At 33.7% G+C, this 15,732-nt stretch overlaps 2 protein-coding genes across 2 annotated transcripts; both read right to left on the bottom strand.

The window, feature by feature from the left end:
- Nucleotides 1-780: 780 nt before the first annotated feature.
- On the bottom strand, nt 781-5,841 carry LOC133297660 (mitogen-activated protein kinase kinase kinase 5). The gene is made up of 10 exons (XM_061496828.1): nt 5,454-5,841; nt 4,425-5,030; nt 4,248-4,335; nt 3,552-3,614; nt 3,289-3,452; nt 3,032-3,107; nt 2,406-2,465; nt 2,206-2,331; nt 1,724-1,933; nt 781-1,642 (listed from the first exon to the last, which is right to left on the bottom strand). Exons 1-10 carry the CDS (start codon nt 5,765-5,767, stop codon nt 1,493-1,495), a joined length of 1,857 nt encoding a protein of 618 aa, XP_061352812.1. The 5' UTR covers nt 5,768-5,841; the 3' UTR covers nt 781-1,492.
- A 3,843-nt stretch (nt 5,842-9,684) lies between these two features.
- Nucleotides 9,685-15,046, bottom strand: LOC133297667 (uncharacterized). Its single transcript, XM_061496834.1, has 3 exons — nt 14,608-15,046; nt 14,383-14,512; nt 9,685-10,407 (listed from the first exon to the last, which is right to left on the bottom strand). Exons 1-3 carry the CDS (start codon nt 14,998-15,000, stop codon nt 10,181-10,183), a joined length of 750 nt encoding a protein of 249 aa, XP_061352818.1. The 5' UTR covers nt 15,001-15,046; the 3' UTR covers nt 9,685-10,180.
- Nucleotides 15,047-15,732: the final 686 nt, after the last annotated feature.

The following is a 15,732-nucleotide window of genomic DNA, read 5'->3' as shown; positions in this document are numbered from 1 at the left end:
CATATACATATATATATATGGATTTAATGTTTCAAAAGTGAACGTAAATAAGTTATCTATATTCACTCCCAAATCGACATCGTTTTGGGTTTAAAAATTAAAAAATTATGATAAAAAGACTGTTATAACCCTGAAATAAATTATAATTACAAAAATATCTTGATTTCCTCATCAAAACGACGTCGTTTTGAGTTCACTGTAAATAAGTTATCTACATTGATGGTAGAAAAAGCGAACTCATATATATATATATATATATATTGTATGTGAGGACAAAATTGAGTGGTTACAGATATGATGGTAGCAATGCCATTAAACTCGGATTGGTAATCGGCTAGGTTGAGAAACTGGGTCACCGGATCAACCAATGAATCATTGAACCAGTTGAATTATATATATATATATATATATATATATATATATATATATATATATAATTAGAAATATCATAACCAACAGATAAAGTTGGTCTAGTGGTAGTTCAACTCCCAACCCCCGCACTTTTCAACCAGTCCGATCCAGTGAATATTCTTACTTTTAGCCAATAGTTTTGGTATCTCTACAAAAATCACCTAAAATTATTTTGGGGGTGAATATTTCAAACAGAAAACTTATTCTACAAAAAAAATGAAAGAAAGAAGAAAGCCTTATTATACTGATAGAGCCTTCTTGAACAAAGAGAGCAGGAAAGAGGGGGTATCAAATACACTTGTGAAAAGGCATCAACAATTTATTGTTCCATCCTAGGGGCATTAACATGGTAGCAATTCCTGTGGGAGTATAATTTTTCATAATCTAAAGCTTAAAAATTTGAGACAGTCATTATTACAAGTACAACACATCTGGAGTAAACTGAAAATGCTAACATAAGCAACCAAATCAGAATCCCCATGAAAGCGAGAGGGATGCATTTTTCTAATAATATCTACACAATCTTGACTTCAGCCTAATGTAGATGGAGGTAGAAAACTATAAATATGCACTTTAGAAGGTTAATTGCTGCAGCTCTCTAAGTCAGTACAATTATATTATACAAAAACTGCTGCTAGATTCTCATGCAGCATAACTTACAAACTGAAGCTCTTCGCTTTCATCAATGATAAACTTGGGAAAGAACCTATGATGGGAACAGCTGCAAGTCACCTACAAGAGTGTCCATGTAAACTACAGTCCAACAATGGGCCTCATCACTAGCATAAATAATGAAAACTTCCCTCAGCGCAGTCATTTGCAAATACCATTTTTTCTTTTGACAGAATCACTGACAATCAATCACAAGCTATTGGACACTCAGTGTTGCAACTTGCAAACCAATATACAGTGTAGGAAGTGCTCCAAGAGTAGAGGGAGGAAATAGAGTACTGTGATGCCACTGCTAAGTTAAACGTTGTGAGATGGTTGCCCAATTTCAGCATAGAAAAAGAATGGTGCATATAGATTGAGCAATAGGTCATGCAAGGCTAAAATATACAAGACTAAGAAGAGAATGGAGTCATTGGTCCCAATATTCAGGGAGAATATCTAAAGAAGGAACGAGAAATCCTCGCCTCACAGCGGCTTTCCCGTTTGCTATCTTTGCACTGGGGATAAACATCTGATCAGATTTATTTTCAGATTGCCCTCTGGGACTATGGGGTTTATCCTGCCAACAGAAGAAAATTTAATACCAAACAGCATGGTTTGAAAAATACAAATATAAAAGGAGAAAAATACTTATATTTACCATGAAACTTGTTCCATTGTACTGCTGAGTGGGAGATAAAACATCTGGTTGTTGTGAGTTTTTCAAAAATCGATGTTCTAGTAACACTGCAGCAGACGGTCGCTCTGCCGGATTTCTTTTAAAGCAGCACCTCAGGAAATCTTTACCCTCAGATGACAATGTTTCAGGTATAGGAGGGGTATCTCTCATAACCTTGAACATAGCTGCAGCCTGTATAATTTGGATGACAATTTTAGAAGTTAAGAAAGGAAGGACCTGTGTACTCACAGCATCTCTGCTGAATCCACAAGCTGCAAACAGAAAAAGTTTGCATAAAGGTGCTTTATGCTGGCTGTTAAATTGAGTTTTACCAAACTTAAATAATGTTTTGCCAATTATTGGGGATCTATAACCTACGAGAAATCTTATACTATATGGTTACTGAAGTAGCCTGGGAATAACAAATCAAAAAAGACATAAGAGAATTTTCTGCAGGCTCTTACTCCTTCATACTCGCTCCAAGGAGGCTTCCCTGTGAACATTTCAATGATTGTACAACCCAAACTCCAAATATCAATAGCAAAAGCTAGATCAGAGCTGTTATCCTTTTGCATCACAGCCTGCAAAAGCTGTATGAGAATTGAAGTGTTAGTAAGTAATTAATGTAAGAGACAGCACAGAGTAATGTAGAGTAAGAATGTACCTCTGGAGCCATCCAGTACGGACTTCCCTTCAAAGAAAGATTAGCTTCATATCCAGTTAGCTGCGGAACATAGAGATTCCAAGTTATTCTACCCGAATGTAAGGATTATATGATCAAATCAAGTGTATCACAATGGCAGCAAATAACCACTAGCAATACAATCATGGTAGTGAAATAAAAAAAATAAATAAATCTAGACACAAATAATTCTATGCCACCAAGGATTCAAACCGATGTTCAGATTAAACTTAAAGAAGCACCTTATTTCAACAGCACATAATAAACACCAAATCCTAAAGATACATATTCAAGTAATGAAAACGGATGAAATGCCTGATGTTATGCAAGAACCTTATTTAGAAACAACGGAATGATCTGCTTTAAGGGTTAATAAAATTGCTGATCTCAACCAAGAGAAAATAATTTTGATAACTACAAGTTTGAGCCTTTCAATTAAACCAGTATTTTTAAAGCCATTTTTTCCGGGAATTTTTCAACAGTAGATAGATAATCATTAACAACTAGAAATACAAAGAATCAATGAAATGACAGAACCATTCTTTGCATGAAACAAGGACTAAGACCACAAAATAAGTAAATTACAGAGGGGGAGACTTAGAACTCACATGCTTAGCCATCCCAAAATCAGCAAGCTTAACAACACCAGCAGAATCGACAAGCAAATTGGCCCCTTTGATGTCCCTATACACAAACATGAAAAGGGAAAAAAAATGTGACCCAAAGCTCCAAATCCGAACTTGATTAAAAATCCTAGAAAACAATCTTTTTCCACCAAAAAAAATAAAATAAAATAGTTGCATACATATCAATTTATGGATTCGAGTGCAAGCTAGCATGAAGCATTTCAAGCATGTGACTGTACCTATGAATTGTTTTTTTGCTATGCAAGTAAGCCAACCCCGAAAGAATATGGCGAGTGAAATTCCGAATGACAGATTCTGTTATGGCTCCACAATGCTCATGGACATATTTATTAATTGAACCGGGATGAACGTATTCCAGATAAATATAAAACCGGTCTTCAACCTGAATACATATACCCAAAGATATTAGAAGGTTTTGAGGCTGTTATATAAATAAATGATTAATCTTGGGCACCTAATTATGAAATAGGAGATTGCTTACTATTTCACAGCCATAATACTGCACGATGTTTGTATGTTTTAGATGGCTAAAAACTTTGATTTCCTGATAAAAAGAGAGTATAGATTAGTAAGAAGGGTAAAGAAACCTTCATAATGAATTAGGGGAAGATAAAATATATAGCCAAACCATTAAAGATATAAAGCAACCTCACTAAGTATTTAAGTATAATGGACACTGCAATGAAAGTTAGGAGTTGTCACTGGAAAATGTATGATATCAGCAAAAGCATAGTAGCAAGCAAATAGGTAAAATAATAGACCAGTTAAATCTGTATTGAGCTACTTGTCTGCCTAGCAAGGAAAATTATTTTTGATAACCAAGTATTACAATTATAAAGCATCAGTATTAGTTACTAGAAGTTTCATGATAAAACATTTCAGAAGAAAATTTGCTAAGTAGAATTATAAGATAATCTTAATCACACACCCATCAGTTTCCGATGTTTATGTAATTGAAATCTCATCCAAGATTGGAAAGAAAATTACTACCCCAAAGAAATTGACAATGATATTTTCCACCCTGAGGTCTATAGTGAGTAACCAAATTTCAAGTAACAAAAGTGTACCTCAAAAAACACAGAAACATAATATACCAGATAGCACATTTTACACAATTTGTAAATCTTATACAGATGACAAATAAACAGTGATAACTAACAAGTAATGGATAACCAACCTGCTGTAACTGCTTCATACACTCTGCAGATTTTGGATCATCAGGATATAATTCCACTTCCTTCATTGCACATAATGCTCCAGTTTCTCTGTCAAGACGCAACAGTTGTTTCAGAACCTTTGAAGAGAAACAATAGAAGAGCTTAAAATACTTATGATTTACGAAACTTTTATATACCTATTGGTGGCAACATAAACACTTCCAAATGTGCCGCGCCCAATAAGTTTCCCTTTTTTCCACTGGCTTTTCATTGGCAATGCCACAGCATGGGAAAGAGTAGCCGCAGCAGATGGTGAAGGCAAGGCTGCCCCAGGAGGCAAGGGTAAGGGGTGAACACTGACAGGAGCATTACTTTCGCGACGTGCGGTTGAGATCTCAAGGGATAGCAAGGTATGTATGGTTGATGGAGGTCCACTTGAGCTCCTAAGGTGTCCCTGGGGACCTCTTACCTGTGGACTTTGATGGGGAGGTGGAGAAGCATTAGTGCCTAATGTTGATAAATCAAAGAATGCAGGAGGTGGTAACCCGGCTTCAGAGGTTGACATCTCTGGTGCAGACCAGCATTGTTTTCCTCCGGGAGTCACATAATAATATGGCACAAAATCACCATTTCTCTTTCTCTGTGGACTGATTGAAGGACTGGCAAACGGACTACTCGAAGCACTCCTAACCTGGACGCAATCTCGAGTATTCTCAGAACCACCAAGATCTTGATGCACCAACCTTGATGACCTAGTTTCAGCCTGCTCCATATTCTTTCTTGTATCTGGGCTTGCAAAAACACTGCAGCAAGATTTCAGGCAAATGTTAGCAAGAAAACACCACACATTGGAGTTAGTAAACTAAATTGAAATCTCTCCCTCAAATATATGGCAAGGTATAATACAAAACTACAAATGCATAATTAATTTCTCCTAGTCAGAACACAGTAAAATTACAAGTCAGTAAATCAACAATGTTAATCACATAATGCCACCTAAGTCCATAGCATCAGCATTGAAATGTTTAAACCTCAAAAAGTTCATTGTCACAAGCATAAAATATATATCCTATGATCCTAACTAAGACATAAAAAATAAAAAATGAAGGAATGATGATAGATAGTAATAATCAAATTCATTAACTTGCCAACAATAAAACATGTGGGAAATGAAGAAACCACTGAAAAGAAGAAGAAGAGAAAAAATAAATAAATAAATAATTGACCTCCGCATACGAAAGCCGGTAGGCGAGGGCAGACGGGAATCACCATCTCTGTGGCGGAGCAAGGCGGCGGAGGAGAATTCCGGCAAGGGCAAGGGGTGAGGCTCGACGGAGGAATGGGGGGAAGGGACGAGGGCGTCTTCGTCGGAGAAGTGTCCCCTGGCATCGTGATCGCCGACGTGGCGGGTGCGCTTCTTGTCGGAGGAGTTCCCGAAGAGCCAGACCTTCCTGCGGTGGTCGACGGTGGCGGAGGAGGAGGAAGAAGAAGAAGAAGAAGAATGAGAAGGGGAGAAGGAAAGGGTGGGTAACCAACGCATGGCTATGACCCTATAGAAACGGAATCAACATTCATTCACAATGATGTTTCTGAATCGCTATTTGAAGAGCATAAATGTCAATGGAAACAAGACCCATTTTTTGTGATTAGCGGTTCTAGAAAACAAAGACTGGTTCTTTTAATTGTTTTACTTTGTGGGTCGATATGATGACACACGAAGAAGAAGAAGAACAAAAGCCACTCTCAAACAAAAGCACCTTTTCTCTTCTCCTAACCAAGTCAAGGTCTCTCTCTCTATATATATGTAGAAAGAAAGAGAGAGAACTTAAGTTTAAGGTTTTATTTTTATTTTTGTCCATTTTAGATAAAACAGTTATTTTATAAACAGAACGAGTGTTACATATGGTAGTTGTGCTATTTTAGATACGCTAGTTATGAGCTTAGTTTTCCCGCCAGATAATAAGCTAACACCATCCCTTATTAACTAACAAGTAACAGCACTCATGTTTTTCAGTTTCGTTTTCTTATCATGTTTAAGCTGTATAATTTGTATCATCATTTGTTGTTATATGATGATCTACCTATGTTGTTCTTGTTTTTCTTCGTAGAAATTAGGATTGGCAAAACGGGTCAAGCTGCCTCGACCCAGTCCAACCCGCATGCAATTCCAAAAAAACGAGTTGGGTTAGAGTTGGCTCGAAAAAAAAAATGAATCAGAAAACCCAATTCAACCCAACTTGAGTCGGGTTAGGGTTGACTCGCGGCTTGGCTAAAAAATATAGCTCGTGGGTTTGTTTGAAAAAAATAGCTTGCAAGTTGACTCGAAAATTGGATCGCGGGTTGGCTCGAAAATTGCTTGCTGAAATGAACCTATAATATTAATGCACGACTTATGTGGCTTCCATCAGCTTAAACAAAGGGTTACAAAATGATAAATAAAAACAAAATATTCTAATTTCGAATTTTCTTCGCAACAAATTTGCACTAATATAAAAAAACAATCAGAATCACTTGCTACCAAGTGGATAAGATATTTGAATCAAACAGAGCTATATAAAAATCACTTGGGAAGATTAAGGACTTAGATTTAGAGAAGTAAGAAAGATGATGACAACGTGTGTAGATTTTGTCTATTTTTGTATATTATATTTTATATTTTTTTATACAAAAAAAAAAAATCTCAACCGGGAGCTGATCCGTTTAACTCGCGGGTTGATTCTTTTTTTTCGAGCTAGCTCGAGTCAGATTGACAACTTATTTTTATCAACCCAACCTGATTTATTTTTTATGAATTATGAGCCAACCCGTCGGATTCGCTCGTTTTTGTGACCCTAATATAAACATAGACATAATTCTATGTGGTTTGTGTAAATGACTTTTTAAGTATTTGAATGATGAATGCTGTGGAATTATGGAGTTTGAAATTCTTGACGGAGTGAGAAGACGGTTACCAAGAAAAATAAATCATTTTATTTCATTATTGGATTGGATTCAAGAGGTACTGAAGCGATGTTAATTTCTTATCCATGATTGCGTTCTTCTAGATGGATTGCACTGTAATATAAAATATTGCTATAGATTTGATTACCTGTGAACTAGCATTGAGTCATTTACACTCGGGCATTTTAATGTTAAGAAATTAGATTAGATGCGTCTTTTCATATCACGTCATTGATTTATAAAAAGAATAATTGGACACATGCTTGAATATTGAATGTCGACGTTAGTTGGAAACTATTTATACCTCGACTTTTTATTTTATCGTCCAAAGTTTTAAAATATGTTAATTTACACAACCTAAGAATATTCCATCCTCTCTCTATATATATATATATATATATATATATATATATATATATATATATATACTTTTTTTTTGTAAAGAAATAAAGAATAACGCTAAAATCATTATTTTGCTAAAATCATTATTTTAAACATATTTCTCAAGATAATTTTTTATTAACATATTTTAAAATTAAGGGCCCATAATTTATAATATTCCTAAGATTATGTGCTCACTGTTAAAAAAATATAATACAAAATTATAAAATATATTATAGAATTTCTTAACACGTGCAAATGAACTTATACATTATTCATCCTATAAAATCTAAACTTTTGTGCGAGAGAACATATTAAAAAAATATAATAAAAAACCTTCTGTGTGTTGAGGAAATCTATGGGAATATAGGCTATGAACTAGCTCGAATGTTTGTTCCTCATAAAGAAAAAAAAAATTATAGGAGTAATTTTTTATGAAAGGCTCCCAATTCTAACTTTTGAGTTATTTTAAAAAATGCATACGCTACTAAAAATATATTTATACAAATAATTATTTGATAATTAAAATATTTCTAAATATATTACTTTTAAAATACATTGATATATAAATTTTTTATTTTAAAATTTATTAAAAAATAAGTATTTGTCATTTTTTTAGAATTCATCTTTTTATTTTTAAATAATATTTGTATTTATATGAGCCTTCCTTAGTAATACAAAGATTTGCGTTTTATATATCTTTTATCATAATTTTAATTAAAATTAGAGTTTATTTAAATCATTTATTGAATAACTCATTTATAACTTGAATTTTCAAGTTAAAAAAAATCATATAATTGTCAAACAACTTTAACTTCTTTTTTTTAAAAAAAAGCCTAATAGGCTCTAGGAACCCTATAAATACTATTAGTATAAAAAAGTGTCCTCATGGACGGTATATCTCTAACTAATAAAAAGTGCCCTCCTAATTATGTTTTTTATATGGTTAAAACATAATACATATTTTATGCTTTTATTGAAAAATACCATTATAAATATCTAAACAAATTTATTTAAATTTTGTGAAAATTACTCGTACCGATTTTTCCCCTATGTACCAGTACTAAGATAAGTTGTTAAATATCAATTGGATGCAAGTAATATTTGAAAAACAAAAATACACTTCCAAACATTTCTTGTGAAACCAGAGCTGGCAAAATGGGCCGAGCCCGCCCCACCCGCCAAACGGGGCGGGGTGGGCTGAGTTTTCTAAACTCGCTGCCCGCCAAGTCTGCCAACCCGCCTGGGCTGATTTTTTTTTTTTTTAATTTTTAGTGTAAAATGTGACCGGCTTGGCGGGCAGCCCGCCCCGCCCGCCCAAACGGGGCGGGCTAAGATATCTAGCCCACCTTCAATGGCGGAGCGGGTCAGCCCGCTTTTTGGCGGGCTAGGGCGGGGCGGAGCGGGCAGCCCGCTTTGCCACCTCCAGAAACCAGTAAAGATAAGATATACATTGTTTTTTTTTTTTTTTCATTTTCAGGGTTCAAACTCCATTTTTAGATTCAAACTCCTTACCAATGGTTATTGATTGAATGAGAGTATTCTAACAACCAGCTGTGATAGTTACATTGCTTTGACAATTATTAGGCCACCATGTCACCCGAAATGGTCAAACCTCAAACGATATGATTACTACAACAGTATTCCATAAACTTAGCCTAACAGTTTTCACATAATCCAAGCCCGAGAGCATTAAAGAGCAACTGTTAACTAACAATTGACATCTTAATGCACTTAAAAGTAAGAACGGGTCAAATAGACTCGGTCAAAGGTCGTCTTCCTGACCCATACCCCAGTTATATTAATCTGTTCTTAATTGAGAAGTCTTGATTGACTCAATTTCATGGATAAAGGACTTTGTCAATTTTGTCACGTAGCCTGAATGCAAATGTTGCTTTATGACGCAAGGCATAGATGGGTATACCGCTGACAAGAAGTATTAGCATTGCAGGGAGGAAGGTGGAAAGGAAAGATAGCTACAAAACAAGATCAAGGTCTTCAAGAACACAAATGAATCCTCAAAAAAGTACCGAAACTCAGGTGACTAGTTCTCATGCAAACTGAAAATTATAAGAAGCCAGCATGTTCAGGCACTCCACATAATGCAACTACCACAGCTGTTTCAATAATAAAGATTCAAGGATTCATCCATGAACTAAACAGCGTCGATGCGTCTAGTATCTAAACTGATAGCTTTCTTGTCAGAATATCCTCTAAAGAAAGAAAGACTAGTGAAGGGAAATTCAGTCAATCTAAGTTGGTCCTTCCCAAAAGCCATCCCAATAGACCTGGCACTTATAAACGGTGCCTTCAATGCGAATATATACATATAATTATAATATCCAGCTCCTATATGTCTAGTCAAGTTGAAGAACTTAAATATCTAACTCGTACATGCCATCAAAGATTGAATAGAAATCATTAATCCATTAGAAATCAACAGCCAACAACATTGAAACGCCAATTAAGTCAAAACACATAAAAGAGTCTTAACATCTCTTGTGCATGTCCCCATCACTGCTACAACATGCCACCAAATCAAGAGTTAACCCTGTTTATTTGGAAATTGCATCTCTTGAGTTTGCTTTTCTCCCAATGAATGTCAATTTGTCGAATCTAACATCTTCAGTGATCACTCACCAACAGGTGCTTGGTTTCCCAAACTCGTTGGAACTATTTTACATATGGGCATGTTTTCATTCTTACTCAGAAGCTTCAAGGATGGATGAACCTCGATATCACGCAAGAATACCCTATCTTCAATATCTAGATTGCTCACATCCACCTCAATTTTTGAAGGAATGTGCTCAGATGGACAAAGATATTTTAGATTAGTTCTGATCTTATTTAAAATTCCCCCTGTAGTGGCATAAAAAGTTTAAACCATATTAGCATTAGAACCACATTAAATTTCCACTTTGATATTAAATTTGAAAACTGTTTCAATGACCACGCCTTGGAAAGACTGCAATAAAGTTAGGTCAATTGACTTATATTCGTGTCATCTTCAAATATCAAGATTCAGAATTCATGCCATATGCTCTGGATATATATATATATATATATATATAGGCACGTTTCAGCAAAGCATAAAATGTTAGTCAATTGACCTAACTTAACAGCAGTCTTCCCAAGGCATAACAAGCAAAAATCATTAGACCATTGAAAGTTGGAACGCTGCATACTCATCTTCAATATATAGTTATATACAGAATATAAAAAACTAAACAAAATGTTGTTATTGATAACCATTTTGCTTAGTTACTAATTTTTCTCAAGTTATTTTACTTGTTTTTTAAAGTGAAATTACTTATCCAGGATTTCTTCAGTTTTTCATAGCTCTCTGGAAAGACTGACCATTCATAAAAGTAGCAATACATGCTGATTAAAACAGTGTACTTAACCTATAGCTGTTACATAGCCTCTGTGCAATACATGTGATACTATTACTTTTCTCAGCCCGCCACAGGCTAAACAGAAGAGTAAGAGAACAAAGAAGAAAAAAATGTAAGAAAAAATATACACATTGCATAGGACATCAATATTTTAATTGCCAATAATTTGAGAGAACGATCTTCAATTAAGCAATAAATACAATTAGCAATAAATATTTGCCTAGTAATAATGGGAAGATAATAGAAGCAATGAAAGCCAAGCTACAGGATAATCCCAGGAAAAAGACATTTCCTATAATTTTAAAAACTAAAAAGCATAACAAACGAGCATCATGCATGGTTATAGATGTCAGAATTATTAAGCAATCTGTAACCAGATGTATCTATCTTGCCCATATTTTTACTTGGGGGTGGGCAAACACAAAGTTCTTTAAAGTGCCTTAAACATGTGAAGTTAAATAGTTGAAGCATGCATTTTGACTTTCTTGATGGAAAAAATCCAAAAAAATCCCTGCTTTTCTTTTTTCTTTTGTTGATATGCCCAATTTTAGGATAAAAGGTTACAGAATTTTGAAATTACCAAAGCAATCTCTTTGTTCTTTTGTTTATTGCATAATAATTTTTGTATTAGCAATTTATCGGATGATTCCATGATTATGAGCACCAAACTTGCAGCTATAGTATCTAGATTAGAAACCATTAGTTACAAATGAGAAACTATAAACAGAAGTATGAATTCACATTGACAAACAATTCCATATTTGACATAAAAATTTCCAATCAGCTAACAAAGGAGTATAGACAAAAGCTCTGTCTGAGAAAATTCAGAGGAAGGAAATATGATAGAATAGAAGAGCCTGTCCATCAATATGTAAGATACCGTCAACATCTTGGACAAGCAGGTTTTAAATGTCAAAATCATGTGAATGATGGATACTAAAGAACTATACATCTCTACATTCTTTGGCATCCTTACATATTTCTATTTATCCTTTATTGTCACATCAAATGAAACAAGAAAATCTTGAATATTGAGTATGTGATAGCAAAATTTGATAGCAAAGTATCTTTCCATGAATTATTTCATTCTTGCTGAAAAAGGCTCATCAAAGGTGTCTGCGTCCTCCATTGGTGATGCCACTCTACTTACGTGCTCTATTGAGAGATAGAGAACAAAAAAAGGGGACGGACGACAACATCAAAGGAGACACACCTTAACAATTTCACAAGGGTAAATGACAAAAAACCAAATAATACAGTAAAACCATAGTCTCTCTAATGTAGAATGAAGAAGCATATTTGAGGTTTATTTATTTATTATATTATTTAGTGACTATTATGTTATTCTTAAAAAAAAAAAAATCCTCTTATTTAAAAGTTCTTTCATTTTTTATTTTATATCTTCAATAAGTTACATGTTCTTAGAAAAACATTATCATGATAAGAATTACTATTTTGATTCAATTAAAATTTTATATTCAATAAGGATTAATCCAAGATTTCAATTATCAGTGCGTTATAAACACCTTTTAGATACCTTAAGGGGGGTGTATTGGATTAGAATTTTAAAAGACTTTTTTGAGATAAAAAATCCTACAGATTTTAAAAGACATTTTAGAATTGGAGAGACTTTATAGACTTTTTTTACAATCAAGATTTCATAGGATTGAATTTTAAAGGATTTTAATAGAATTCATAAGATTTGAAAGGACAATATGGATTTATAAGATTTTAAAAAACTATATGAATTTTTAATAAATATTCAAAATTACAAGAGTCAATAAAAACAAATAACAAAGAAATGCAATGATATTAATAATAAAAAAAGTAAACTTGATTACCAAAAAAAAAGAAAGTAAACTTAACAATTGGGTTGAAAATTATCTCAAAAATTACTAAGCAACAACTTTCCACATATCAATAAAATCTGATATAATTTTCTCAATAAGTTTGAGTTTGATTTGCGAAAATAATAACCATATATCAACGGTTAACTTCCAAATTAAATATTAATTAATGAGTTTGATTTGAGAAAATAATAACCATTGATTGACGAAAATCAACAGTTAAGATAGGGTTGTAAAAGGTCATAAACAAATATAGGTTGTAAGTATAATATTTTCCATAAAAAAATAACAAAGAAATGCAATGAAATTAATAAAAAAAAAAAAAACCTAATATAATTTTCTCAATAAGTAAAACATAATATAATTTTTAACAAACATTCAAAATTACTAAACAACAGCTTTTTCACATATTGAATGGATTGAAAATTATCTTCTTCATTTGGTATCAAAGTTATGCATATATGATTATAAGACCTAATTTTTTTAATTATAAAAATAATTCTAAATTTACATATAGAACCTAAAGTTCATGATAAAATTTCGTTTGGAATTTTTTGCAATTGATCTTGAAAACCTTGGGGTTTTTGTTTTACGTGATAAAAGTTTTCTAACCATATATCATATGCATATTTTTATTGAATATTCTAAGAAAATTTTGAATCTGAAATTTTGGATTTAATTACATGAAAGTTTAGAAAAATCACATGTTTTTGTGCCAAGAAAAACCGCGACCCATATATTGAAAAATCACTCTTTAAACTTCCAAAATTTCTCAAAAATGGCTCAAAAATATGTTATTTTTGAGATAGATTATATCAAAATCTCGTTGGTTTGTTGTGTTTGGATTGTTTTGTGATGAAAATCGCTCAAAAATATGCTTTTTTTTTTAGTTTTGATGAAACTCCCATGACTGAACCCAATTTCGAGTAGTCAACCTGCCAAAGAAATAAGAAAACACAGCAATAGAAGAATCTCAATAAATCCTAGGAATTAGGGTGAGATTATGAGAGAAGCATCCTATTTATATTTTTCACTAAAAAGTCTCACGAAATCCACACCAATAGAAAATCCATTAAAATCGTCAGATTTTTGAATACCACGAGATTGTGATTCCATTCTTTAAAATCCTGATTCAATACCAACGGATTTGGACGAATTCTAAAATAATCCTTTAAAATCCTAATCGAATACCACGTGACTTTTTTTCAATCAATTAAAATCCTAATCGAATACCAACGAAATTTTTTGTCCAAAAACAATCCATTAAAATCCTGTGAAATCTCAATCCAATACACCCCTGATTATTCAAATCTTTTATTCTATAATTTGTCCTAGTCCTCAAGGTTTATTGTTATAGTCAGAAGAAAACACTAAGCTTATCGTTTTACACCCTCAAGGGTTTTTGCTATGAAATCTGAAATAACATCGATAAGGCATAAAAATAATTAGTATGGATAATTAGAAAGCTCCACATAAGGACCATGTCTTTCATGCATTGCATATTTCATTCTCTCCTAAACCCTAAAACCATCAAATGAAGCCTAAATCACAAATTACAGAACCCTCCACATCAATTAAATCAAAGGAATTACCTTTCTGGAGACCAGGACAAGCATCTTCCCCTTTGAAAACAACAGGCACATGTACCTTCAATTCCATCCCGTCTTCAGCCCAAACAAACACCATATTCAGAATGTTCCCACTCTCTTTGTCCCTATGAATCTACATAACAGATAAACAAAACCAAAAATCACAATTCAGAATTAAAAATAAAAATAAAAAAAGAATAGGAAGAAGAAGAAGAAGAAGAAGTAAACCTTAATAGGTAGCACAGATCCGGATTCGAGCAAATGAGAGGATCCGGATCCGGCACGGATCTGGAGCGCAAAACGAGTGGAGCAGAAGAAAGAATCATCGACGGAGTTGAGTATGGCCTTAATCTGCTTCTTCTCGACGGTGAGCAAATGCTTCTTCGACGCCGATCGGTCGCCGGAGTTTTTTTCCAGAAGTTTCTGGAAGAAAACGACGGCCGGTATTCGACCTTGCATTCTGTCCCTCGCCGAGACTCTGCTGCCACTGCACTCTCTTGGGATGGCTTGAATCGTGTGGTAATGACTACGCCAGCATCCTGATATGAATGACGAAGACTCCCAACGGCTCACCGCCACCGTTCGGAGGTTGCCCGCGGCGGAGCGCCACCACTGCACCATGATTAATTTGTCTGTCCCTCCCTACAATGCAAAATGGGGTTTTGAGATTAGGGGTTTTAGGTTCCGGGCCTATTTTGGTTTCCTCTTTTTGGGCTTCTTCTAACTGAAATGGGCCTGTTCTGGGCCTGAGCCTCACTTGGGACCTCAACAATAGAAGTTGTATAAACAACTATAGGCAACTTGTCTGTTTCTCTTTAGTTGCATTAACAACAATCTAAGTTGAAAGCTTAATTGTTGGCTATCATATGTATGCATTTATTTGCACTTTTGAACTCTAGAAGGATGAAAAATCATATCATTTTGGATATTGAATCTCAAAGTTCTTTCTTTACTTTTAATTACATTGACTCTCACAGTTCTAATTCTTAATGTTTTCTTTTCTTTCTTTTTTTAATATTTTTTTATCAAGTCAGAATTATTTTATATCGTGTAAGTTACATTCTTAATTTTGATTTTTGATTTTATTTATATCAAACGTTTCTGATTTATTAAATATATAAATTATTAAATAAAAGCAAATCAATAATAAAATTTGGTATACTAATAATATTAATATGCCCTTTTTTAACTCACACCTGCAACCCATGTAGCTTTCAAGCCATCGATGATGCTTCATCATTTACCTATGACACAATTTTGAGCCATCACTCTCTTGACTCTTGTATAATATTTCATGTGCATCCACTCGATTTGAGTCGTAGGCTACAAGCATAGTATAACCCAATCTCAAAT

This window comes from Gastrolobium bilobum, unplaced genomic scaffold (genome assembly GCF_033153095.1).
Source record: "Gastrolobium bilobum isolate Gb01-03AN ecotype WA unplaced genomic scaffold, APGP_CSIRO_Gbil_v1 utg14320, whole genome shotgun sequence".
NCBI lineage: Eukaryota > Viridiplantae > Streptophyta > Magnoliopsida > Fabales > Fabaceae > Gastrolobium > Gastrolobium bilobum.
This window is presented reverse-complemented; position numbering and strand designations above follow the sequence as displayed.

What these genes read in the sequence shown, in the direction of transcription:
- LOC133297660 (XM_061496828.1), bottom strand. Translation starts at nt 5,767, where the DNA reads ATGCGTTGGTTACCCACCCTTTCCTTCTCCCCTTCTCATTCTTCTTCT. An exon ending in ACCGGCTTTCGTATGCGGAG is followed by an intron (nt 5,031 to 5,453) that starts GTCAATTATTTA and finishes ATCTTGCTGCAG; the next exon opens with TGTTTTTGCAAGCCCAGATA. An exon ending in GTTTATGTTGCCACCAATAG is followed by an intron (nt 4,336 to 4,424) that starts GTATATAAAAGT and finishes GCGTCTTGACAG; the next exon opens with AGAAACTGGAGCATTATGTG.
- LOC133297667 (XM_061496834.1), bottom strand. Translation starts at nt 15,000, where the DNA reads ATGGTGCAGTGGTGGCGCTCCGCCGCGGGCAACCTCCGAACGGTGGCG. An exon ending in GATCTGTGCTACCTATTAAG is followed by an intron (nt 14,513 to 14,607) that starts GTTTACTTCTTC and finishes TCTGTTATGTAG; the next exon opens with ATTCATAGGGACAAAGAGAG. An exon ending in TTGTCCTGGTCTCCAGAAAG is followed by an intron (nt 10,408 to 14,382) that starts GTAATTCCTTTG and finishes ATGCCACTACAG; the next exon opens with GGGGAATTTTAAATAAGATC.